This window comes from Cyclopterus lumpus, chromosome 3 (genome assembly GCF_009769545.1).
Source record: "Cyclopterus lumpus isolate fCycLum1 chromosome 3, fCycLum1.pri, whole genome shotgun sequence".
Classification (NCBI taxonomy): domain Eukaryota; kingdom Metazoa; phylum Chordata; class Actinopteri; order Perciformes; family Cyclopteridae; genus Cyclopterus; species Cyclopterus lumpus.
In genome coordinates, this window is record NC_046968.1 from 22,510,127 (window position 1) to 22,536,898 (window position 26,772).

The window sequence follows — 26,772 nt, forward strand, 5'->3', positions numbered from 1 at the left end:
GAGTTTGCCCCAGTGTGCTGGAAATGATGAACTGTAATGTAAAGAATATAAAACCCTGTTTTGTGCTCATGTGTCTCCAGGTGCCTCCAGGATGGGGCGGTATTGGCCAGGTGGGCGCGGCTGGGGATTCTGTGCCGGGCTTAAGCCAGAGCGCCAATCAGGTCCCCGGGGATACCGACAGCAGGGTCCCCGTCATCAACCTCCAAGATGGCACCAGGCTTGCTGGGGATGATGCTCCCAGGAGGAAAGACCTTGAACAGTGGCTAATGGAGCACCCTGGCTTTGTGGCAGATACAGGAGCTTTTATCCCTGTAAGTCCATTTATTTCCATAGCATACAAGGTTGTGGCGTTACAGGAAAGTTAATTAAAGATCTTTGTTAATTCAAGGCTTTTTTTATAGATATGTTAACGGTAAATCCCCATGATCAGATAACATGCAGTTGTAGGATATAAAAAGATACAAAACATGTTCACAGTTAGTTGAAATCAAGATTTCATGGAAGACAGTCGCTGTACTGAACATTGCTGTCAGTGTGACATTTTCTGTCAACATGACTATTTTTCCATTTTCTGTCCAGGGTGTAAATAAGATGCAAATGCAGTTCCACTTCCAGGACGGGCGGCCCAAGCAGAAGAGGCACCGCTGCAGGAACCCCAACAAGATTGATGTGAACAGTCTGACCGGAGAGGAAAGAGTTCAGATCATCAACAGGAGAAATGCCCGCAAGGTGCGTTGTATGCGGTTATTGTACGAGAACATACTCAAGCACACTAAAAAACTTGATGATATAATCACAAACTATGTAATTAATTTAAGACGCAAAAACTAGTTTGTAGCTCTGTGATTACTTATTATGACGTCTTGCTGTAGTAAAAATCAGATACTGATACTACTGATGCCTTTTAAACTAGGTTGCAAAAGAAGTCACATTTGAATGTTTTGTTGGAGGGCCTGTATGTTTCCTGTAAAATATGTATCTGGCCTGTTGTGCGCTCTGGTTCATGTTGTCTGTAATCTTGCTCGTAGGTTGGCGGCGCCTTTGCTCCTCCCCTGAAGGATCTGTGTCGGTTCCTTCAGGAGAACCCCGAGTACGGAGTCCCACCTGAATGGGCTGACGTGGTCAAACAGTCGGTGAGTCACAAAGTAACACATTCATCAGATCCGTTACATCAAGAAAAGCCATTTAACAGTGTTGACATGCAGCCTGTTGATTGGTTACTTCTCTGCCCAGCAGCTAATCCTTTCATGAAGGCCATAACCTGTTTTAAAGAGGTGATTTTGAAGGCTGCAGGTTGTGGTGCTGTTGAATTGTTGCAGGGCTGTTGTATTGCACTTCATGCGTGTTAGCTCGGTGTTCCTAATAAACTTCAATGTTGTCTCCAGGGTTACCTTCCAGAGAGCATGTTTGACAGAATCCTGACGGGACCCATCGTTCCTGAGGAGGTGAGCCGGCGTGGGCGTCGACCTAAGAATCCCCTGGTCAAGGCGGTGGTGGCGGCAGCTTCAGCAGCCCCCAACCCAGCAGTCTCCGCCCTGGGCCTGAACCCCCTGCTGGCCAACGGCATCCTCTCTGGGATGGACCTGACCAGCCTGCAGGCCTTGCAGCAAAACCTCCAGAGCTTACAGTCCCTGCAGCTCACCGCGGGCCTGATGGGGCTGCCGTCCGACGCTAGCAACCTGGCTGCAAGTAACTTGGCTGCCATGTTTCCCATGATGCTGTCTGGTATGGCTGGATTGCCAAACTTACTGGGCATGAGTAGCTTGCTTGGGAAACCTGCTCAGGAGGGCACAGGAAGCTCTGAGGAGAAGACAAAGGGAGCCGCCAGCGGTGTAACAGCAGAGCCGTCTGCCTCTAAAGCCCTCGCTCACACCTCAGATACCAAAGGAGAAAGGACAGAGGGGTCGAACATGACTCCTTCTTCCACTTCCAGCTTCTCTTCCTATGCCACCGCCCCACAAAGTGCTTCAGCTGCCTCTGCAGCCTCCAGTCACCCACTGTCTCTTAACCCCGTGTTACTCTCCAGTATGCTTTACCCAGGGATGCTTCTCACTCCAGGCCTTAACCTTCCTGTGTCTGCCACACAGCCGCAGAGCTCAAACAGTGACCCCACCCTCCCTCCTGCTCGTCCTGCTCCGCCTGCAGTCTCCCAGTCATCGCCACAGGAGATGGAGCGGCGAGCAGCAGAGAGGGACGGAGAAGAGGATGACGAGGCATTAGAAGATGATGATGATGACGACGACGACGACGAAGAGGACTCTGCTGAACAAAAGGAGAACAGTGGTCCCGAGGGTTCGGGGAAAGCCGAGTCATCTTCATCCGACTCCGGGGGCTCTTCTTCATCGGATGATTCAGACTCTAGTGATTAGGACTGAACCCATGAATATATAATTATAAATTTATTTATGTATCGCCTAGAAATGTATACATATATTCACATATATATGGATTTTCCAGCACTTATGTTACGATTTCTTTACATGTAAATACAAGAACTAACTAAAATGTTGTGTAATAAAGACTACAAAAACCTTACAAAAACAGGAAAAACTGACTTAAAAAGAACTGAAATAAAATTTCAGTGTTTGTTCACAAGGTACAGTCTTGTTTTGAGACATTTTGCATGTCAGACTTTAGTAGATTTCTGAACTCTGTGAACCACGATTATGTACAATTGCAACAAAAAACGGCATTATTGTAATTATGTCAGGATTTAATTTTATTAAAAAAGTGAAACTACATCAACATGCTCATTGAGCTGTACTATTAATATATTTTGATTGTTGGGGGCCGGGGGGGGATGACTCTTGACAGACACTTTGGTTTCTCTTGTAAATAGTTGGTACTTTTACAGGTTTGTTGACACTTATGCTTTGCAGATCATATGTTGGATATGTCAGCAATAACTTGGGCAGCTAATGAATGTCACTGAAGCTGTAGATTCACTGTCTGCCATGTTCCACGCACACGTCACATCACGCCGAGTTCGTTTCTGCATCAGTTGACATCGTTTTTGGAAAATTAATTACCCGAAGCGCTCGCTTTATTGTTGCTTTGATGGGGGGGATGGACGCAATCCTTTGTCAATCAAACACACAAACTTAAGTCTGTCACAATGGATCGGAGTTCATTTCTATGCTGTTAATTCTTTGTTTAAAAGTTCAATTTGTCATTTCAGAAACGCCTCATTTTCACAATAACCTTAACCATATGTCACAACATGTCCAAGGCGCACTTTAGCTCCTCTCAGTTGGCGAACACCTTGACTTGCACACCTGTTGATTTGGACGACGGCGTCGGAGTCTAATAACCTCCTCGAGCTGCGGGGATCAAAAACAACCTTTTACTGTGTGCCAAAAACTGCCTGTTGACCCTTTTTGAGGTCCTGACTTAGTTTTGTCGTCTTTATGTAGAAGAGTAATTCAGGATTATTATTGACGTGGATATTATTACTCCAACCCCGGCATATTAAACTGCATCTTACCTCAACTGTGCTAGATGGAGTGGCTTCATTGTGCAGATGTGCATGGGTGTGTTTCCTTGCTGTCCGTGTGCGTCAGAAGCCTCTTCCACTGTGGTTTTCTCTGGCTGGACTCCTCACCTGGTTTCTCCTGCTTCCATAAAGTTCCAGTCTGAATGTTGTGTATTAATGAGGAGGAGGGGAGGGGGGGGGGGGGGGGGGCTTGCAAATCTATGACCAGTAGAAAGCTTCTACTAATACAAGTGTTTTTAGGCCTTTATACATCTCATTAGGAATGTTGGGTAAATTACAGTTCTTTGTATTCTGTGTTGCATGACCACCCGTCTACCAACGTCTTACACAACATACACAAGCACAAAGTAGTCCAACACCGTGATACGATTGTAGTCATGGTCATCGATTTAAGTATTTTACGTTTTACACAGTGCCAGACGCGTTTGCTTCAGGAAGGTCTAAATATTTAAAAAAAATTAAATTTAAAAAAAAGCTGCTTGTGTTGCTGGGAGTTGGCAGCGTGGTTGTGTGTGTTTCACTCTGTCGACCATTCTGCTGATGAATGGCGCTCCAGCTAGATGTAGAAGTGCCCTTATCCTGTTCCTCACGCGCTCTCTGACAAACAAACCACTCTGATTTGTGCGCAGCGTCCTCGCTTGTGCATTCTGTTCATCGTCTCTGCACATGTTCATGTTCAACTGTAACCAGGATACACGTAAACACTGGAGTTGCGCTCAAGCTGAAGTACCTTTTTGAAACTTTCTCTCACACTTGTTTTAGGACTGCTGTTCCTCAGTGGACTGTTAGATACACGTTTCACAAATGTATTTGTTTGTTTGGGTACAATAGATCCCAGCTGAGTTAACTCGGCCTATTTAGTTCTGAAGTATTGCTGTAGCATTGTTCTGTCGGGGCTGAAACCATGAGCAGCCTGAACACACATTGAGTTCTAATTTTGCTTTCAAGTGATTCCCTTGTATGTATTTTTTTTTTAAATATATATATATATATAGACCTTGTCAGTTTTGCTTGCAATCCAATTTTAATTTTAATATATATTATTTTATTACTAACCGTACAAGTATCTATGTCTGAGCAATGAACTTAAAACATGCCACTGTCATTTTGTATATCTGCACCTTATGCAAACGCCTACACATTGATACTTCTGCTGAGCCAACGACTTGTGCTACTTCGTGTTGCTGTGCAGCGATTGGTTGAGGGCTTGATGACTCGTGCTGAGCCTCTTTAGGACACAAATGGGACAAGATGGTCGACATAAGAGTGGGCTTTTCTGCATTCGTTTAGCTCGTCTTAGTTAGTTTCTTGGTTGTCCTGTACATGGACTCCCAAAGCGCTGCCAGTGCTGGAGAGAAAGTGTTGAATCTGCATTAAACACAAGTACACGTTGACCAATAGGCAAGAGGAATGACAAAACACACTACTGCTGTACAGGGAGATTTCTGTTTCTTTTATTTCCATATTTCTACATGTAATCACTGCTTTTTGTATTTAAACATCCTGGTCAGTTGTCTTTTTTTTCATTGGACACTTGTAATATTTGAAGTTGTGGTCTGTGTAGTCAAAATAATTTATGTAGTGCAGGAAAATGCATCTTAAAAAGTAATTTGTAATTTATTGGATTACTTTCTATGGAGTTCTATAGAGGAAATTTGAGGTTTAATTATTTTTATTAAACATATTCTTCTGACTATCACTTGAGTGCCTTTGCCTGTTGCTTTGTCTGGGGCCTTACTCAACAAATCATCAGTGTCAGGGACTTCACAGCACTTGTGCTCCTCGCACGTTAGTCCTGATTTGCTCCGATTAGTTTTCCACACTGGCACTCGGAGCAGATTCAGTAACCGCGTTCAGGAGGAGGCTCAAGGCCACGTTCTTGTGAGCCCGGATGGAAGCGCTTCTTAAGTAGTTCAATGCAAACAACTCTCCAGTGAAGGAAAACAAGCTGGACTTGCTTATGTTGAGGTAACTGACCCCCCCCCCCCCCCATCTTACTGTTTTAAAATTGTAATTGTTCTTTTTAATCAAAGTGCGAGTTATAAATCAGAAAACGAGTTACTAACATAACGTCAGTATTTGCAAAAAGGAGCATTATGAGATTAATCCCGGTGCTAAATATAGTTATTGTCATGAAACAGTCAGTCTGCTCTGAGTGTAGAAATACATAATTGGTTGATGTTCCCGACATTCTTTGCACATGATCCTGGTAGTCAACGTGTTGACAGGTTATCCTCCACTTCTCTTGCTGCCGCTCCGTGACCTCTGTCAGTCCCTCCTGCCTAGCAACTGTTTATTGCTTCTCATAGCAACTAGATCCAAGTGACAAGTCGGGGCTTGTCTACGAGGCCTATGATCTGAACTTCCTCATTCTGCAGCAGGTTGGCTGCACCATGCTGCACCACTCTGCTTCCAGTCGGACGTAAGAGACAAACAGGGTTTTAGACTGGCCAAAACAACTCAGTGAAGGACTCCGGTAAGTGACTTTGACCCACTTTATGACTTTAGTCTTGTTTTTTTAAGTCAACGGTTTACACCTTAGTTGATATGGCTGACATGTTGCATGAAAACTCATTTTAAATGGCTTAAAATTCAGCCAGGACTTAATGCTCTGACAATGAAGTTGTATTGATAATTAAAAAAAAAAAAAATGAATTCAGATTCTAAATGTTTAACATGCGTCTGAAGTGAAAGTGAGATGGCCTGTTTTGATTTAACTTCTGCTAGTGAAGAAAACAGGAAATGGGTGTAACCCATAAAACATGGCAAGAGATCACGCTTTTTTTCTCAAATTGATTTTGAATTTATTACTGAGTTTCCAGAGAAAGAAAACACCAAATAAACATGTAGTGTTGGACGACATAAGGAAAGCCAGTTAATGTACCTTAGAATAGCAGTTGTGCCGCATATTACACTATATTATAACTTTGGTTGAAATAAAAGTTCCTTCATGAAACTGCTCAATATGGTCTGTGGATTATCTTGAGTAACCGGGTTATGATTTCTTAAGAAACATTTTTGTTGAGTTTTTTTCAAATGTATATTTGAGGTGCTTTGCACTCCACAAGCCGAGTGCCATAAAGCCCCCATTATATTGAGAGAAGGTAGACATCTGCACTCAATATCTCAAACTAAGCAACTCACACCAAAACTATAGAGGAATAAATAGCATTACAGGTAAGATGATTATGGGGTGAACTGTTTTTTTTAAGACAAAAGACAATGTGGAAGACAGTGATTGTCTGTGTTTGTTTCGGTCCAGTTTCTTTTTTCGGTTTTACTAATTTCCTGTTTTCTTGGGCTGATGGAACACATTCGCAATGGCACATTGACCCATCTGTTGTCAAAGAAGGATAGCCAAAGATTTCTTTACTAATCAGGGCATTTTCTTAAATCAGACAATGAGCTGTGCCTGGAGGTCTGCATCAGTTTATGATTTATATGAGTATCTACGTGTATGCATAGGCCTACTATCAATATGCATTAGTCGTGGGTGCTGTCTACAGATATGTCACAAAACAAGATGGAGCTAACGTGGCATTATATTGTCTGTACCCATGATTTCAGTATTTTAAGTGAGGTGTTGTGTCTGAGAATAAAGGAAATTAAGTGCACATTTGTTTACCCCATTAGTTCTGTGAAGAAAGTCGTTGAGGCCTCTGCTCCCTCCACACAGAATGACCTACATTGCAGCCAGACCTTAGATCTTAGAACAACAGTACAAAAATAACCCCATTTGACCCCAAAATGATTAAAATACTATAATAAAAAGTTATGGGAAGATTCTTGTCCCTATTAATGCGAACAGCGCATGCGTCATTTGTTCCAGGTATTTAGAAAACGCGTCAGACACCTAGCGTGTGTAATATCTGAAGCTGTCGGGGAGCTACAGCCAATGAGAGTGAAGAGGGCAAAACACGTGTTCGGGTCGCATGTGCCAGTCGGAACTAATTGTGCGTGGTGAATTTGCGACACGGAGCCAAGTTGTCGTTGCACTGAACACCAACAACAAGCGGACGATCACAAATGGCTCAAACCCAAAGTAGAGGAGGACCGATGCATCAAGCGAGCTGCACCGCAACCTGCTGGAGAAAGAGAGTTGAGAGAAGCGGCTGATTCAACCACCAGGTGAGCTGAATAGATGGCTAATTGTCTAGTAGACAGACTCCGCGATGCCTTCACAGACGTAAAACTAAACGCAGTTTAAAACATACACTTTGTATTCTGTAATGCAGAACAAGTGACAATGCCTTTTGTTTATTTATTTTTTAAAGTTACAAGTTATACATTCTACTAAACATATGCTTTGCGGGATAAACAAGCAGATTGTAAACATACCTATTTTACTTAGTATTATGAGTATTACTGTTTTTGATTAGAATACGCATAAAAAACGCAACAATATGATGACATGCCAATATAACCGCACAGAAGAGAAACAAATAAACACTGGGGGAAAATATATAACAAGCCACAATTAAAAATGATAATACCATTATTGCATTGGGCATCTGGAAGGAAGTCTATGCTAAAGCTTTGAGATAGAATGGGTGAAATATAGTATATTAAATTAAAGTGTAAATTATAGTATTGGTAGTATATTCTGCCATAAGAAATGTTATACACAATATCATGCTGTAGCACACACAACAATTACATTAGAAAGTTATGTGTTGTGATAGAAATGCTGATGTCCTATTGTTCTTTTCTCCCCAGGGGCCGGTATTTCAAAATGATCCCACAGGATTAATCCTCCTTGCCTTTTGCGCTTAAGTGGTGGTGGTGGTGGTGGTGGATTCCCCATCTCTTCCAAGACAGGGCTCTGCCTTTTGCAGGGCTCTTCAAACGCAAGCTCCACAGGGGTGAGGGTGATCATTTCACTCGACAGGTTCAGTGTGGTCCATTGATTTCCCTGTACCAGCTGGCAGTATACCAAACAAGACTTGGGAACTCTCTCCTCCAATTATGTCCAACAGTTTCTGTGAATTCACCAAGTTTTATGGCCTTGTTTCCTGTTTGGTTTTTTTTTTTGCCTCTGAATGGTCCTTGGTGGCCTTCTGCTTTAGGTTTTTCCACCTAAGCCGAACCTGTTCCGCCGTTGGCCACTACCAGTGGCATTAACTTGCTTAGTTATGTCAGCCCATATTTTTTTTTCAGTTTGGATGACAGAACTCTGTCCAGGGCCACTAAAAGCTCCAAAAAGGGCCTAAGAAAGGCCTTTTATACCATGAAGCTAAATTGAAAGCAGGTGTGAAAGCACATGTCACATACTTTAAAACTGGGCTTGTTAAGGTCAATGACCTTTGCTTCTGCAACATGACATCCATTGTACATGTTCTGCGTCACCGTCAGAGACGATACAAGCCTCGTCAGTATAACCAACGAGCTATTCTTATTGAACAGTACTCAAATGATGAGCTTTATGCACGCTATAGATTTGGAAGAGAAGACATTTTGTATAATTGTGATATTCTTCGCCCACGTCTACAACATCCTACCAGAAGGAGTCATGCCTTAACTGTGGAGGAGCAGGTGCTTACTGCCCTACATTTTTTTGCTTGTGGATCTTTTTATGAAGTTATTGCAGATGGCCTGGCTGTGACAAAGTCTACAGTTGGACACATAATGCATTCAGTGGCATCAGCCCTGGCTGGTCTAATTTATCAGTATGTGAGATTTCCAGATAATGAGGGAAAAAAAACTCAAACTAAGAGAAAATTCTTCTCAATTGCCAGGATGCCTAATACTATGAGTGTCATTGACTGCACACATATACACATTCAGGCACCCTATGAAAGAGAATGGGAATTTGTGAACAGAAAGGAACGCCATAGTATTAATGTGCAGCTCATAGGAAATGCAGATCTTAAAATAACTAACTGCTTTGTGAGATGGCCTGGTTCTGTACATGATGCACGGATTTTAAGAGAAAGTCATCTCTACAGAAGATTTCAACAAACTGTTCCGGATGGCATCCTCCTTGGTGACAGTGGCTACCCACTTCTACGTTGGCTTATGACCCCATTTGCTACTGTCACATGTGACTCACAGCAGAGGTACCACAGCTGCAGCCACCACCACCACATCAAGCCGATGAACCAGCAGGAAGAGCCGTTAGAAATGCCATGGTCAATTTGTATTTCTCATGATGGGTTATAGCTCATAACATTTAACAGTTCACTAATACTGTTTCTGCATCAGCATTGGTGATTAATGAACTGGTGCTTTTGTTTGACACAACTGCCATTTCTATGTTTAAGTTTGAATGTGAATGCCTTGTAACAGTTTTTTGTTAAGTTATACCCACTGATAAAGGCTTCCACTGAAAACCAGTCAAATGTATTTATTAACATGCATTCAGAGCACACACTTAATTTTCAGAGCCAAAGTTCAAAAGGTTATGCCATTTGGAGCAGGTCTGTGTTAACTGGCTGTCTTCTCTTTCCACAAACATCTGTAAAGAAAAACAAATATTACGGTTTTAGGGCTGTCCCTTTTGTTGACAACTGTTCCCTAACAAGATGTGTACACCACATTTTAAAATCTACAAACTGCCTTTAAAAGCATAACAAAAGTGGACCGCGGCATACAGACGCTAGCCTATGTGCTAACTTGTTAGCTCCTTAACACAGAAGTCAATGGAGCAGCTTGAGCTCGCATTAGCGCAAACTCGGCTTTATTTGACTTCGCCGAGCTCTTCTTTCAACATTGTGCTGATTTACGTAATTAGTTAACTCAATATGATGATTGCCTTTCATCTAGTCTTAGGACGCATCAATACTGACCAAGATCATACTTAGATTTAGAGACAATAGTTGCGCGAGCTTCTCCTTTTTTTTCTCGGTTAAATGATCGCTCCATTTCCTGTTTCCTGTCTGTGATCCAGGGGGCGGGGCGGATTTGGACATCCCAATCTGCCGGTATCAGGATCATTCTGATCCAATCCGGCAAAGTTTTGAAATACCGGGATAGATCAGGTTGGTCCGTGGCTGAGGACAGGGGGATTTGGTTCATGGATCATTCTGATCTGGATTACAAGTTTTGAAATACCGGTCCTAGATGACTGCAGAGTTTCTTCACTTCTTCCACATTGTCCAACGTCCCTTTGTCCACCTCATCCAACTTCTATTGTATAAACTCAGAGGGCTCAACAAACAAGCCCATTTCTATAATAAAACGGTTTTTTTTTGTGTGTGCTATAAAGCCTTTTTCAATGTCTCCGATATATTGGGAGGAGACACACATACCATACTCCCTTGTTCTGCAGTGGTGCTCTTATCTTGAGGAATTGCTCTGGCGATTTCCAAACCAGGAACTAACCAACGATACCACCAATATGCACATTTAGAAATATTCTCTGGAAATCATTTCTTGGTGTTAGACCTCAGAGTTCATGTCACTACAACCTGCAGTAATCAGACCAGTCCTCGATCACCCTGAACTATCTTGTCTTTTGCATGGTTTCGTAGCATATTTGACTTCTCCCTCTGGGTGGTGGACCACAAACTTTACTGTATCGCATATGAATCCAACCCACAACATGCAGGCTGCGGTCGAAGAGTCCTTTTTGCTTAAAACGGTTCCTAACAGTGAAATGACCCAGAAGTATCCAAGTTTGAATTTTCTATATGCTAAAGAAAGATGCTTCAATGCTTCTTTTATTAGCTCCTTTAGCATACCGTGCCGTAAAAAAGTGTTATTAAAAAAATATTTTCATGACACAGGAACCTTTGACAATTTTGACGACATACTATATTATTCTTTTTTTTTTAATGACATGGTATGACATTTTTATGGCACACTTAATTATGTTTGCCATGCAAATTATGTTGACATTTGCATGGCATACTATACTACATTTTTGTGGCATACTTTAACATACTATTTAATATACTATGACATTTATATGGCATTTTTATGACATACTATATACTAAGTATATACTAAGTACATTTCCAACCTCTCCTCACCTTGATGAGTCTGCTGCTCCTCCCCAACACCTTGGGGACGTCCATCTGCAACAACAACAAAAATAAAGTCATCACCATTTTGAGCTGAATACATTTATAAGTTAAACAATGTTGGACACATTCAAATCAACCTGTACTGAAATAAAAATGGATATATGCACTAATAAAGTATCCATAATTTAATTCACATTCATTTGAATTTGTTAATTGATTAATAATTGTTATTAAGCTTCTACAAAAGTGTGTTTCTAGGAAACACTAAATTAAGACAAACTGGATATCATTTTAGTGGACAAGAGCAGAAAGGTAGAATGAGGTGAGGCTGGCAGAGACCAGCTACATAGCTCACAAGGAAATAGTTCAAGTTCTGAAAAGAATATTAAGAGAAAACTAAATTGCATAGTTATATGCATTACTAGAATAATTACATAAAATACGAGATAGAAAATAATGTTATTAAATATATTTGATGACATCACAATAGCAACATATTTTCATGCATATTTTGTTTTCCGTCCTGCCATTCTGTTGCACTGTTTGTTACCATCTGCCTAATTTCATGTGAATGCAGCATAATAGTCCGAATTTATGGCCAACTGTATCACATACAAACAAATGTCTGTGTCTCATGTTCTTTTCCTTGTTAAGATGAAGCCCGTTCCTGCTCTGACTCTCATCCTGTGTGAGTGAGGACATCACCATGGCAACCAGGCTTCAGGGTAACCAGGGACGGCCACGGTTTGGCCCCAGGGACCGCCTGATCACTATGTTCAGGTTAGTGTTACTCATACACTCGTCTGTCTGGTGCTAGAACTCCATTTATGTTTGTATAGAGCATAGTTTAACAAAGCTAACACTATACATGTTTGAGCTGATCTGAGTTACTATAAACCACACTAGACCTTAAATAATCCATCAGTGTGACAGAGAAGGCTGTCTCGGTAATAGTGCTGCAACATCCCTCCACGTATCTGCATGTTAAGTTTAGACAAGTACCATGAATATAACGAGGGACATCTGGTGTCTCGTTGAAAGAAATGCACATCGAGACAAAAGGACTGTTTCACGATGTGTAAACATTATGTTAAGTTGAAGAAAAAACCTTCTGTGGCCTTTTATTTACTTTTCAGATGTTTTCCACCCAACTACTCCCCGTTTATTTCCCCACTATGTTACTATACTAACTGATTCAGGGCCTGCTCCAGAGATCCAACCGAGGCGATCAAAACAAGACTGAGATGTTTGCTGCACACATTTCTGCAACACCACCGGGACAATGCAGGAAATGAGAACACCAACGGTATACAAACATATTTAAGGATCCTAAAATAATGGGACGAGGGAATGAGATGGTAACTTGAATGTTGGGAAAAAACGCAAGATGAAGGCTTTCCTTATATCTTTAAGAAACAGTGTTACCTTACTTTCAATATTTCTGAAGCACAGATGATTACGGCCTTCATACTGGTTTATAGTCTAGAATTGTACAATGTTTCTATCAGAAGCAATGTCTCTTTAAACATAGCAGGGAACCACCGTCTGCTCACCCACAGCATTTCACACCCCGACACGATGAGCTGTCCTATTCTTGTTGTTGATACAAGTCACATATAATAGATCTGGTATTGTTCACAGATGTGGCAGCAAAGTGCTGCTGTGAAGCCCAATTCTGGTATTACAGGATCCTGGAGAACCTCATCAGTCAAGAAAGGAATAGGCTGGGAATCAGAGACATGTCGGTGAGTCTACTGCCCCCCTGTGGCCACAAGAGGAGCTGGTGTCTGACAAACAGCTTTTCTGCACACTAGGGCCGCATGAACAGTCACATAATTAGTTTATGTCCTCTTTATTTTTCGTCTTGAAGTAAAGCACTTGTGATGTGTAAAGTGTTGGTCGCGGGTCATCTTGCAGGCCCTCTTGGAGAAGGAGCTTTTCCAGTGCTGTCTGGTGGCCTGTTGTCTGGAGATAACCATCTCCTCAAACGGTCTACCATACGACTTCCCTCTGCTCCCTCACATCTTGAAACTGGCACCATACAACTTCCTGAAGGTGCACAATCCATATTCATGAATATTTAACGAAATATGTGACAGGATTTAGCAAATAGCTAGTGTCATGGGTTGCATTCGCAATTACTAGCATTAGTTACTATACTATGAGCTGGTAGTTTGCATTGCATATAGATGTCAATTCAGTGTTTGTTACTTTAAAACAGACGCAGCATCATAGCAGAACCTCTGTTTTGATTCCTTCCTTCTTAACAGTGGTTTTCTTAAGGAATGGAAATAGTTTCCTATCTGGTTTGAAACAACGCAACATCTAACGTTTGGCTTTCCTAATCTGACAGGTGATCGAGCTGGTGCTGCGGGCCGAAGTGGGCCTGCCCCGCGCTGTGTTCAGACACCTCGCTCAAGTGGAACAGAAAGTTCTGGAGAGCTTGGCCTGGACCAGCGACTCCCCACTGTGGGAAGAAATCAGAGGCAACGAGAGCCATCTGCCTACCTGGCAACAGGTGGGCAGTAACACACCGGAGCACTTTACCTGGCTCCAGGGGTTATCCAGGGTTTAATACTATCGGTTCTTCCAAGGTGATGCTGGTATCAATGTCTGAGTTAGATTAAATGAGTCATGTCTAAAAGGTTTCTTTCTACTGGTGCAATGATGGACCTTTATCATGCAGCGTCTCTTCAGACAGACATGGCTTTAATGAGGCTTCGTGTCATTGCAGGTGATGCTTCCAACACAACTTGAAGATCCCGCGAGAACACACTTTCATCCCGACAGAAAGCAACCAGGAGGTAGAGTAAATGCATTGTACTAAAGCTCCCCTTTGATCACATACTTGTATTTCAATTGCATTTAATACATTCCTCAATTTGATACACTTCTGTGGACACCCCCGGTGTCCACCCGGTGGTGGACACCGGGGGTGAGGGAAGCCGTCAAACTGAAGAAGGAGGCCTTTCGGGCCTGGCTGGCCCAGGGGTCTCCTGAAGCAGCTGACGGGTACCGGCGGGCCAAAAGGGCTGCAGCGACGATGGTCGCGGAGGCTAAAACTCGGGCATGGGAGGAGTTCGGGGAGGCCATGGAGAAGGACTTTCGGTTGGCCTCAAGGAAGTTCTGGCAAACCATCCGACGGCTCAGGAAGGGAAAGCAGGGTCTACCCCAGGCTGTTCTCAGCAGGGGGGGGGAACTGCTGACCCGGACTGGGGACATCGTCGGGCGGTGGAAAGAGCACTTTGAGGAACTCCTAAACCCGGCCAACATGTCCCCCGGAGAGGGGGCAGCGCCGGAAGACTTTGGGGTGGATTCACCCATATCCCTGGCAGAGGTCGCTAAGGTAGTCAAAAAGCTCCTTGGTGGCAAGGCGCCAGGGGTGGATGAGATCCGCCCTGAGATGCTGAAAGCGCTGGACATTGTTGGGCTGTCTTGGTTGACACGCCTTTTCAGTGTCGCATGGGGGTCGGGAACAGTGCCCATGGACTGGCAGACCGGGGTGGTGGTTCCCATCTTCAAGAAGGGGGACCGGAGAGTGTGCTCGAACTATCGTGGTATCACACTGCTCAGCCTCCCGGGAAAAGCTTATGCCAGGGTGCTGGAGAGGAGGCTCCGACCGCTTGTCGAACCTCAGATTCAGGACGAACAGTGCGGATTCCGTCCCGGTCGTGGAACAGTGGACCAGCTCTTTACCCTCGCAAGATTACTGGAGGGGTCCTGGGAGTTTGCCCAACCAGTTTACATGTGCTTTGTGGACCTGGAGAAGGCTTTCGACCGGGTCCCTCGGGGGTTTTTGTGGGGGGTGCTGCGGGAGTATGGGGTGCCGGACCCGTTGGCACGGGCCATCCGGTCTCTGTATGCCTGCAGTAGGAGCTGTGTTCGTCTCCTCGGTAGTAAGTCAGACACGTTCCCGGTGGGTGTTGGCCTCCGCCAGGGCTGCCCTTTATCACCGGTCCTGTTCGTGACCTTCATGGACAGGATATCTAGGCGCAGCCAGGGGGCGGAGAGGATCCGGTTCGGGAGTCTCGGGATCGCCTCTCTGCTGTTTGCGGATGATGTGGTCCTGTTTGCCTCCTCGGACCGTGACCTCCAGCATTCACTGGGGCGTTTTGCAGCCGAGTGCGAAGCGGCAGGGATGAGAGTTAGCACCTCCAAATCTGAGGCCATGGTGCTCTGCCGGAAACCGGCGGATTGCTCCCTCCAGGTGGGGGCAAACTGCCTACCCCAAGCGAAGGAGTTCAAGTATCTCGGGGTCTTGTTCACGAGTGAGGGTAAGGTGGAGCGGGAGATCGATAGGCGGATCGGTGCGGCTGCAGCAGTAAAACAGGCGCTGTACCGGTCCGTCTTAGTGAAGAGGGAGCTGAGCCGGAAGGCAAAGCTCTCCATTTACTGGTCGGTCTACGTTCCAACCCTCACCTATGGTCACGAACTCTGGGTCGTGACCGAAAGAACGAGATCTCGGATACAAGCGGCCGAAATGAGCTTCCTCCGTAGGGTGGCCGGGCTCAGCCTTAGAGATAGGGTAAGGAGCTCGGACATCAGGGGGGAGCTTGGAGTCGAGTCGCTGCTCCTTCGTGTCGAAAGGAGTCAGCTGAGGTGGTTCGGGCATCTAGTTAGGATGCCTCCTGGACGCCTCCCATTAGAGGTTTTCCGGGCACGTCCAACTGGTAGGAGGCCCCGGGGAAGACCGAGGACACGCTGGAGGGATTATATCTCCCGGCTGGCCTTGGAACGCCTCGGGATCCCCCAGAATGAGCTGGAAAGTGCTGCGGGTGAGAGGGAAGCCTGGGTCGGCCTGCTGAACCTGCTGCCACCGCGACCCGACCCCGGATAAGCGGGTGATAATGGATGGATGGATGGATGTTCTTATTATGGATTATTATTTTTGCCAGTCGATCGCAGTTTAGGAGCCGACGGTCAGCGTTCCCCATCAGCTGTAAACCGGCCACAGAGAAGCAACTCCCTCCATCTGTTTGCTCGCAAGGTCAGTTTATCTGCCTCACAATAACGTTCTGCTCGAGTGCGATGATAATTGGGGTCACAATCACAATCACAATTTTCTATCACGAGAAAAAAGCCAGCTAATCCTTGTGTTTGATTTCTTTCTTTTGTTTACACTAAAAATGGTGCATGAGTTAGGGACGTCGTATCCTCGGCTCTGTTTAGCTCATGTCCACCATCAGGGGAGGTTGTTCCGAATATGTGGAGATGATGATGTTCAGCGTGGTCATGTTTTCCTCTTTGCGTTAGTGTTACAGCTTGATGGCCAAGCGTCTGAGGGAGCTGTGCTCCACACTGAGCATCTCTGACGAGCTGCGGCTGAAGATCTGGACCTGTTTTGAGTACTCTCTGGTCCACTGTACGGACCTCATGGTCGACCGTCACCTGGACCAACTGCTCATGTGTGCCATCTACATCATGGCTAAGGTGGGCTTTGATAGATCAGAGAGCTGTCGCAGCACTTTCTATCCTCATTTGTTGATTTGGTAAACATGCTGGCCGAGGATAGATGCAAGGATGACTGTGTCAAGGGGATATTATTACAGGAGGCCAAGAAATGAACACGTTATTAAAAGTACTGTTTTTACTACTTTACACTTTATATGTCTGTTGTAGTCTGTTGTCCTCATTCAGTTAATACACCTGCATTTTAATATTTGACTCGGAAAGGCACTTGTTCAAAGTACATCATCACTTGTTAAGTTATGGCATTGCTTTTACAGATTACCAAGGTGGAAACACCCTTCAAACATATAATGAAGTGCTACAAGTCTCAGCCACTTGTCAACAAAAGCGTAAGTTTTTAGATTATTAATGATTGACATCTTTGACACATAAACAAAACAGTGTGGTTAATACATGGAGCTAAAATCACTTGCACTGTTATTTTAGGAAGCTGATTTGCAGATGATTAAAATTTAAGATGTGTGACTTAACATGTTACTGAATATTAAACCTGTCACAAAATGTAACATATTATGTGTTTTACACATATTAGTTCAATAGTTATGAATACAGACACGCTGTGTTCTCAGGTCTGCAAAAATGTGCTGATGTCCGGAAAAGAGAAAGATTTTCATCACAACAGTAAGTAACTATTTAGTAAGATCAAAAATAAAAATATAGAAATACACGATCTGCATGCATAAGAAATAGAGCAGAGTTAGATTGTCCACTTGATACCCAGAGATGAAACAGTGTTGATGTGTGATTTTATGATACAGTAGTTTACTGTGATACAAGCTAATTTACACAACATACACAACATGTACATAGCACAAAATCAAATGAATGAAGTTACCAACATAACTCACTATATAGTACCTCCAGTCTGTCAGCAATGTAAGAGGAGACCAAGTACTGCTTGTGATACTTGTAACATCGTTGATGACAGACAAAGGTGACCACAGCGCCGGTATCCCGACACCCAACACGCCATCAACACATTACCCAGGACCTCGCCAGAAGGAGAGGGGAAATCTGATTCACTTTTACAACCAAATCTACACAACAAGGATGCAGCACTTTGCCAAGCAGTTTGCCCCCACATCTGGAGTAAGTGAAACATTTCAAGTCGATACATTTTGACAAACTAAAAGAGAGTCAAGAAAGTCCATTAATGGATATGTAAAATGTTGTAATATACTGTATTACTTCATCTCTTAAAATGGGATTCTCTAACACTAACACATGCTGTGTCACTCTCTAAAGAGGGACACTCCTCCTTTGTCTCCGTACCCCCGACAGTGGAAAGCATCCTCTCGCAGACAGCAGCTGTTCAGCAGCTACCCCATCTACGTTTCCCCTCACGACACCAACACCACTTCCCCCAGGACACCCGGGCTCTGCTACTTTTTCAACTCAAGCCCCCCAGAGGTCTGTGGACATGGAAACTTTCTGTTAACAAATTTCGCAAAAATTAAATTTTGGCACAGGGTAGATAGTATATATTGCTTATATGTTTATATAAGGGCAAGCTTTTTAAAAAAAACAGTACTCAATTATTGAGTGATTAATTTAGTTAAATATTGCTTCAATTATCCTTTCTGTTTCCACAGTGTCTGCGTCAGATCAATAACATGATCAGGACAGGCCGGTCACCCAACAGGCGACGCTGTGGGGGATCATTCGGGGAGGGCAAGGGAGAAGGGGAGGATGGGGAAGATGGTCCTTTAGGGAAGAGGCTTTGTTTGGATGGCCAGTCAGCCTGGCAGAGGCGACTAAGGAATGTGGTGAATGATCGCGTACCAAGAAGGGCCTTGGACCGGGACCGGGACCAGGACCAGCTTTCTTCTGTTACAAGGCCTAACCTGCACTAGAGATGACCATGGAGTCTCACTCTGCTCCCGTTTCTGAGACTAACAACAATGTCAGGGGTGAGAGGAGCACAGAGCAGATTTGTATTCCTTCACTGTTTCTGACACACACTTTCCTTAAAAAGTGCACTTCCCCCTCAGCTAAGTGGCCACTGGTAGAAGATTGTGGTCCTCCTGAGCAGCTCCCTGGTGGAGCTGTACGATGTGGGGCATGGCGGACAAGTGCTCAGTTGATTTTCCTTGGAATAATAAAATTAGACTGAGAACTGCAGTTTAAATTCTAGGAGATTTGGCTAGGCTTTCATTAAGTGAGCGGTGGTAATAAGAGTTCAGTGCAAGGCACTTTAAAGCAGTGTTATGTGTTTTTCCAGTTTTTATTTTGAAATTTCTTTGAAAAAATAAGCTATGTTGAGACTGTTGAAGACATGACGAGACTCTAAATTTTCAAATTCTTCGCAAGAATGAAGGAAAGTGCAGAAGTGACAGCATGAAACTTTATTCAATGGTACAGATTTGAGAAACTAAAAACATGAATAAAAATGCTTTCATCAGCGCCAAAAGCTACTGATTGCAACCTTAATATCATGGAGAAATGAATAAATCAATTTGATATTGCATTTTATTAAAGCCTGCCTGCACTCGGTTTCACGTCTTGCGACATCCATGAAATGTTTGACCTTCACTTGACAGAAGGCTGTTTCACATTCATGTGCTGAAGTGATAAAACTAGATCTGACTTGTGCATACGAGCAGGATTTTTCAATTACTTTGTCAGCTAATCACAGCCCAGTATTCAACGAACACAAATATGACGAAGAAACTTGAAACCACTCACTGGGAACTCGTTTTACAGTGAAGTATTAGACATTTCCCAAGTTTTCAGAGGTAAATATAGATACACGTAACTATAAACACACATTTAATTGTCAAAACGTCTCACATTTGTTCCTCTTTATGATATTGTTCCTCCTCAAATAAATGCTGATCTTTATTCTTTGATAAAATGATCACATACATTACGGTTTGGATTCTGTTGAATTACTTTAAACGGTATCTCTGGTTCACACTCAGTGTAATGGCCTCCCTCTGCTGTGCTTCCTTGTTAGAAAGTTAATGAGAAGCAACCGGGAAAACAGTTTTTACTTGGCAGAACAGTCCTACCTAATGACACAATAGCATCAGTTACAGTAGAGACTGTAATGTTCTGATTAAATGTAAATGGTATTCAGTTGTCTGACTCAACTCCGCCTTCATACAACGCTGTGCATCAGCTAAATGATCTACAGGACAGGTTTAGCCAGTACACCTGTAAATAAAGAACTGCTCTAACTGGTGATAAACAAAATGCATGAACATCTATGACTGAGTGAATTCAGAAACTCCCAGCACAAACCATTGTTGGTAACCATGGCTCCCCTGCAAATGACACACAATCCCCTGCAGTGTTTATCAGTCACCATGTTTCGGCATGCTACGGAGTTAATTCTTAACCAATGTTGCTTAGGAGCTAATTACAAAAAGGCCGGGCGGACGGCAGACAACGGCTCGTAAAATAAAACCAACACACAGTTAGGTGCCCAAACCCAACAGGAAGTCTTGAGGTTGCCATAGACAACAAAAGGCACCTGTGCCCACAACAATTCCACCGGTCTTAAGGTTATGACCAGTATTTTAACACTGTGTACGCCTCTGGACTCCTCGGCGCACCGTAGACTCTTACATTCACCAAATCATGGGCTGCAACACAAGCCGGGGCACCACAGTGGTGGACCCTTCCGAAAAGCCAGAGGAGAGGCCCGAGACAGCCACTTCCACAAAGGAGGCTTCCACCGAAGAAACCAACGGAAGAACAGACAAAGACAAGGAGGAACAAACGGAGAGTTAGAGCTGAGTGCCATCTCCACAACTGACTCTCAGCTCTTCTCAAAGTAAGAAATATGCTCAATTCTCAGAAAATATTTTTTTTGTTAACTCTCCAATATTATTCACAATCTACATGAAAAAAAGTTTTCCCCATTTACTTATCAGCTGACTGTGACCTTTCATTGTTTTCAATTCCATCAATGGAACAAGATAATAGTAATTCACAATAAAGCCAGCAATTTATGACCATCACAATGGGGTCACTTTGATACAACCACCTCTAGAACTTGACCGCCATGTCTCTCTGAGGCTATTTGACAAGACAAATGGTCTGTGTGGTGACTGAGATGGGCTCTATGTGTCTGTGACGCTGTGTGTACAGATTGGCCTGTCCGGGGTGAAGGAGGGCCTGTCGGCAGGAGTAGGCGACGATGCACTACTGTCCATCAACCTCTGTGTCATCTGGGACAGACACACAGACATGCACGTACACACAACCCCCCTACACACGCACACACACACACAAATAGTTCCAGCTCTTGCAGCTCTTGTGTTCATATTGCATAAACTATTTTGTGATAAATACACTGATTAAAATACAGCGTTGTGTTGTTGTGTACTTGTGTTGCCTTTATATTTTTTCTAGCCTTTGTTTAGAATCCTGCGGCATACTTGAATAGCCTTTGTTTGTTTTCCCAGTCCCTATATGTTCCTCCTCCTCCTCCTCCTCCTCCTTGCTCACACACCTATGGTCAGGGCTGATAGTTACAACACACTCTTTCAAACCCTTCCAATTCTGCTGCAGGCTGAAGCAGCAACCCTTTAAGATAGTCAGCTTATGTTTCAGCTGTGGATTACTTGCAGCTCTCCGACTAGATAGTGTGCTCTGCATATCAGAGACGGGGAGTGCTTTACACAGCAAATAATGAAACGCTGCCAAGAGCTGGGTTACAACGATGTTCAAGCACTCTCCAGTCCACCAGGGGGCGAGGACACACACTGAAGGAGTTCTCTCTGCCGCCACCAGGGAGCAGAAGTGATCTTTCCAGATCACTATGAGACATCAGAGGCTGGCTCCATTTGCTGAAGACATTTAATCTGAAATATAGGTTGTAAGTTTATTACCAGCTAGTGAATGGAGCTGGAATGGAATAGCCATTTTACAAAGCCATATCAAAAATACCCATCTCAGAGGCAGCGGGAAATTACATGAAAATATTACCATTATACAAATGGAAAGTGTGATTGAATAATGTGCTGGAGAAGATAAATGAAAAGCACTTTGTTGGAAAACGTGGCACTAAATAGTTTTTTAATTTCAGTAGAGGGATAAAAGAAACACACTTTTACCCCATTTCATTGCCAATTGATTAGTGGCTCCACATCTGCAGATAGAGAGGGGGCCTTATCGTCTCATTATCAGTTAATTAATATGCATGCACACATGCCAATTATCTTTCCTCTGCCATTTAGCAGAAATGAGACATTGATGTTTAAATGGTGCTGGAATGGATAACTCCTCTGTTGCTTTAAAGACAAGGCAGGCACATTGATTGACATAGCTGGGAAATGTTAAGAGGGACAATTGAATTAAGAGCAACCTGAAACACTTGATTATTACATTAATACTTCTCAGCAAATGTATGTTCCCTGCCAGGTGCTGTAATCCTATTCCTTTTCTTAGACACTAAAAAAAGGGCAACACTTTTGGTATGATAGTGTGTGCATATATATACACACACATATATATATATATATATATATATATATATATATATATATATATATATGATGATGTGTGTGTATATATATATGTATATCTATATATATATATATATGTGTGTGTATATCTATATATATATCTATATATATATATAGATATATATATAAATAAATGAGAATCCATTATAGAAACATTTTATTTGAAGGACATGTAGAATAGCAAGCTATTACATTTTTCTACTGTGCCATGGCTATTAAAAAGAACCCAAGGCCACACCAAGTGAAGCAAACCCAAGATGAAAGTTATATTAATCATTATTCGGTTTACTGTACTGTGTGCAGTGAATGTGTGTTCATGAGTCACAGGCCAGTGTTATGTGCCAGTGAAATAAGCAATATTATGGAAGGAACTATTGACATTTTTCATTTCTGCATAAATGCTCATGGTTGCACATTATGCCCAAGGCTGTTTTTTTTCCTTCTGTTATCAGTGCTTTGAGTTCAATGCCATGATGCCATGTTGTTGGTGTGATTCTTTCGATAACAAAAGAAAGGCTCTCCTGGCTTAAACCAAACCTAGGATCCATGATGTTTCCAAACATGAAACATTAGAGGACAGACTCGTGCCACTGGAGGCAGCTGCTCACAGGATTGTGCCAACAAAAACAAAAAGAGAGCTAACACATAATGGACCATTTATATGATATCTATAATGGGCTGCCACAAATATTCACAAGTAGTGGTCTTATTTTCAGCGAGCCTTCTTTAAAGATGTGTTCTTCACATGGTATCTTTTGTGAATATGTGATCAGAGGCGAGACAGCCCGGGTCTTTAATCTTACACTGGCCTTGAAGAATGTCACTGATTCCAACCACCCCACCCTCCTGCTCTGCCACCACCCCCACCATCACCACCACAACTGCAGGCTACAGACACCATACTATTCACACAGCGGTGCAGCAACACATCTCTGGTTGTTTAGAGGGGTATGGGTTTCTTTATTTTGAGTTAAAAAAAAAAACTGAAAAACATCAGCTATTCATAAAAACGTGTCACAACCATCTGATCCTGCAGTGTCACTGAGGCCTCTGAAGGGCTGGTTCGTAAACAGTTGATTGAACACAAACAGCAAAGGCGCTCCCAGTGAGATGCCCACTTTGAAATTTGTTTTGTTGACACTGGGTTTCAATGTCAGGGCATTTTGTGATTTTGTTGTAGTAGCCAAATAATATGATTTGGGTTTTCTTGATGTCTGGAACAGAACTATTTAGTATGATATACCTGTTTACCGAGGGGTTTCTTCAGGATTAATTATCTTAAAAAAGAAACTAAGTAAGGCTTAGCAGAGTCTAATAGCATATTGCACCGACTGATCAACGCAATGTCATATGATCATACTCACTAAGTAATGATACAGGACATTCATTTGAGGAAATACTGTAGTTTCAAGACAAAACCCACAGGTTGCCCCTAATTGACCTCCTGCGTGTCAGCAACAAGATAATGCTGTGAAATGATGCTCTCTTTATTGGTGCTCATTATGTAGAGTTTTTGGTGACATTTTTAGAAATGTGTAAACTCAATTATATGTTGTAAAAGAAAAGAAAAAAAGAGGGGGCAACACTTGTATAAAACACCTCTATGATAGTCTAAAAAAAAAACTGAATATGATACAAATACATCATACAAATATACATTTTGGCAGAACAGTTATATTGGGTTGCTTTTAGACTGTACAGGTGTACCCAATACACATTTCCCGATCCAAAGTACACAGTGGACACTCATTTGGTATGATTGGTGCATCCCTGCCTCATTATGCAAAGGTAGGTAGATAGCTGCCTGCAGGTTTCTCTCTGTATACATCCGAGCATGCATGACTGCTGCATTTTACTGCTCACAAAAAGTAGTCAACTACTTTGCAGAATATATATCCCCCCGGCCCCATAACTCAAGGTTCAAGGTTCAAGGTTTTTTATTTGCCATCTGTGCCTAGACCAGCAGTCCAGACACATCCGAATTATTTTTGCAGGGTTCTCCGAGTCAACAGAGGTACAAAACAAACACACTATAATAATAATAGAAATATGAAAAATGAAAAATATATTTAAAAAAAATAATAATAACAATGATCAATTCTTGTCAAACAGGTCTCAAATACAACAAGAGTTGACCGGTGTAGGTGGGACCCACCTACACCGGTCAAATGAGCAGCAATCTGATTGGACGAAACCCAGCCAGCTTGTCTGAGTGGTTGACTGCAGTAACATCGCATCTGCTTTCTGGCTGATAGAGCGGGAGGCACTTCCACCGCACACCACACACTGCCACGACTGCCCGACTGCAAGCCCACGCTTGATGCAGCCTCCGGACGCTTCCGCTAAGCCCCCCATTAGTTGCATTGGAAAACAATACAGTTTTAATAATGTATTAATTCATGTGTATTATATTTAATATGGTGACTGTGGGTCAGTGGTTAGCATGTATGTCTTTAAATCAGGGGGTTGGCGGTTCAATCCCCGCCTTAGTCGATGTGTCCTTGAGCAAGACACTTAACCCTGCGTTGCTCCCCGTAGCTGTGTCTACGGTGTAACATGTAAAGTGTCTTTGAGTATCTTAAAAAGCGCTATATAAATTAAATGGATTATTATTATTAATGTTCATGATATTAAGATGACTTTGAATAGATTGTACTAGTGGTTTTAATAGTCGACTTATAAACTATTCAGTAAAAAACCCAAATACATTCGACTTCCTCCATATATCTTAAACCATTTGAATTATGTAATTTGTGTTTCACTCACTCAGTGTTTCTCTGCTGAGGAAGAGATCGTCGTCATCGGATTTTAAGAGTCAAACAAGAATTACTGGTGATTCATCAGTTTGTTATATCGTCCACTAGGATCTCATTTTAGTGGACAGTAAACAATAGCAACTCCACAAAGTTTACAGAGTAGTTTTCTGATTCGGGGAGCTGCTTAATGGAGCACACATCCAAAAAGGTAATCTTCTTGAACTATGGGGAAAATATTCATGGATTCATGGCAAACCTGCTTACAATCCATCTACCTCTTACTTCCAAAAAGATTCACTCAAAGTCGACCGCAAATGAATACAAGGACTGAAATATCTTACCATTAAGTTTTTTGTCAAATGTCATAGCAATGAAAATTCTGTAGGACACTGCAAATAGATTATGAATGAGTGGAAAACTCTATAAAGTCCTGAAGGCAAATAAGATTTAGCTGAAGATAAAGGTCAGGGCGCTGGAGGAGAGATACAGTGAGGCATGTGGACAAGGATGACTTGATTATCCTGGAAGGGAGCACAAAGAGACGTGTCCTTTTGCAACAGGGTTAGAAGAAATGCCATCCTTTAATAACGGGAGCAAAAGTGAAAATTCATAAAAAGTAATACATGACGTAAGAGTTCTGAGGCTGTGAAGTAAACCACACTCATGTGGGAACTTAGTCAATGTAAACAAATGTTCCTTTAAATTATAGATCTACAGCTGAGGAGTCAATCCAGTTTGCAATGTTTCTGTATCTAATGTGTGCCAACGAGAAAGGAGAGTGACTCATGGACCCGCCAAGTCATTACTGTGTCTATAACTCATTGCAGTAAGATACAAGAGCTTAGTGACTGCTGAAAGCCTTCAGTGTGAGTGTGTGTGTGTGTTAATGTGCACACGTGTGGGTGTGTATGCGTGCATGGTGCGACCACGTCGAGTAACATGTTTCAAAGAATATGGCGAAAAATAGGATTTTGTACTCTAAATGTCATTCATTCAGCTCGGATGTCGGGGTGACCTTCAGCAGAATCAGCTCTTCCTATTGTGAACGTGGACGAGTGGGCTCTGTAAAATATCAAATTTGATAAGAAAAAAAAAAAAGTTGGTGTGCAAGCAAACGTGTTATGGTAGCAGTGTATGGTCAGTGTGGGTCTAGATGTGACCGTTATCGACATGTAAGGGTACTATTGTGCATTATAGCTGTTGTTGCTTTTTTTTGTTCTTTAGAAAACCTGTGTGAATACATGCACTACACACATTTCTTTTGATTGGCATGTTTCAGCTGCAACGATCGAGCTCACTTAGCTCAAAACCAAGCAACAGAAAGCAAAAGGGGGTAATGTATGGTAACATAAAAAATCTTTACCATCTTAAACTTGCATGAATCATACATTCGTCTTAGATTTTGGATATCGTGATATGGCATATGTGTAGTCTTTTCCTTTTCCTTTTTTTAAAAAGGCAGCATTGCAGTAAAGTCATGTCATTTTACTAAGCTGATCTAGATGATATTTCATTTGCCTTTTCCAACTTTCAGTCATTATATCCACATTACTCATAATCAATCTTAAATCTCATTGTGTTAATATTTTCTGTAAGTACCAATAGTCGACTTAACA

The 26,772-nt window shown here is 42.7% G+C and overlaps 2 protein-coding genes and 1 long non-coding RNA gene across 11 annotated transcripts in view; 2 read left to right on the forward strand and 1 right to left on the reverse strand.

Moving 5' to 3' along the window:
• chd9 (chromodomain helicase DNA binding protein 9) overlaps nucleotides 1-2,753 on the forward strand; it is a 64,140-nt gene extending 61,387 nt beyond the window's left edge. For all 9 annotated transcript variants that reach the window (XM_034560483.1, XM_034560500.1, XM_034560509.1 and 6 more), the window contains 4 exons: nucleotides 81-311; nucleotides 580-729; nucleotides 1,029-1,133; nucleotides 1,386-2,753. In XM_034560483.1, coding sequence (XP_034416374.1) covers nucleotides 81-311; nucleotides 580-729; nucleotides 1,029-1,133; nucleotides 1,386-2,369 — 1,470 coding nt within the window. In that variant the 3' untranslated portion in view covers nucleotides 2,370-2,753. The remainder of the gene's footprint in view (nucleotides 1-80; nucleotides 312-579; nucleotides 730-1,028; nucleotides 1,134-1,385) is intronic.
• Nucleotides 2,754-5,785: 3,032 nt separating this feature from the next.
• Nucleotides 5,786-19,795, forward strand: LOC117751419 (retinoblastoma-like protein 2). The gene is made up of 14 exons (XM_034563281.1): nucleotides 5,786-5,969; nucleotides 12,112-12,237; nucleotides 12,657-12,763; nucleotides 13,099-13,202; nucleotides 13,375-13,512; nucleotides 13,811-13,975; nucleotides 14,192-14,261; nucleotides 16,353-16,444; nucleotides 16,711-16,887; nucleotides 17,184-17,255; nucleotides 17,496-17,547; nucleotides 17,855-18,015; nucleotides 18,172-18,336; nucleotides 18,519-19,795. The coding sequence occupies exons 2-14, from the start codon at nucleotides 12,164-12,166 to the stop codon at nucleotides 18,777-18,779; spliced, it is 1,638 nt and encodes a 545-aa protein (XP_034419172.1). The 5' UTR covers nucleotides 5,786-5,969; nucleotides 12,112-12,163; the 3' UTR covers nucleotides 18,780-19,795.
• The window catches only part of LOC117751429, a 35,081-nt gene continuing 16,507 nt past the window's right edge, over nucleotides 8,199-26,772 (reverse strand). Inside the window, exons 2-3 of the long non-coding RNA XR_004611876.1 lie at nucleotides 11,464-11,508; nucleotides 8,199-9,947 (exon numbers count right to left, since the gene is read on the reverse strand). This is a non-coding gene — a long non-coding RNA (uncharacterized LOC117751429). The remainder of the gene's footprint in view (nucleotides 9,948-11,463; nucleotides 11,509-26,772) is intronic.

What these genes read in the sequence shown, in the direction of transcription:
- LOC117751419 (XM_034563281.1), top strand. Translation starts at nt 12,164, where the DNA reads ATGGCAACCAGGCTTCAGGGTAACCAGGGACGGCCACGGTTTGGCCCC. An exon ending in TGGGAATCAGAGACATGTCG is followed by an intron (nt 13,203 to 13,374) that starts GTGAGTCTACTG and finishes GTCATCTTGCAG; the next exon opens with GCCCTCTTGGAGAAGGAGCT. An exon ending in TCCATCTGTTTGCTCGCAAG is followed by an intron (nt 16,445 to 16,710) that starts GTCAGTTTATCT and finishes TCTTTGCGTTAG; the next exon opens with TGTTACAGCTTGATGGCCAA.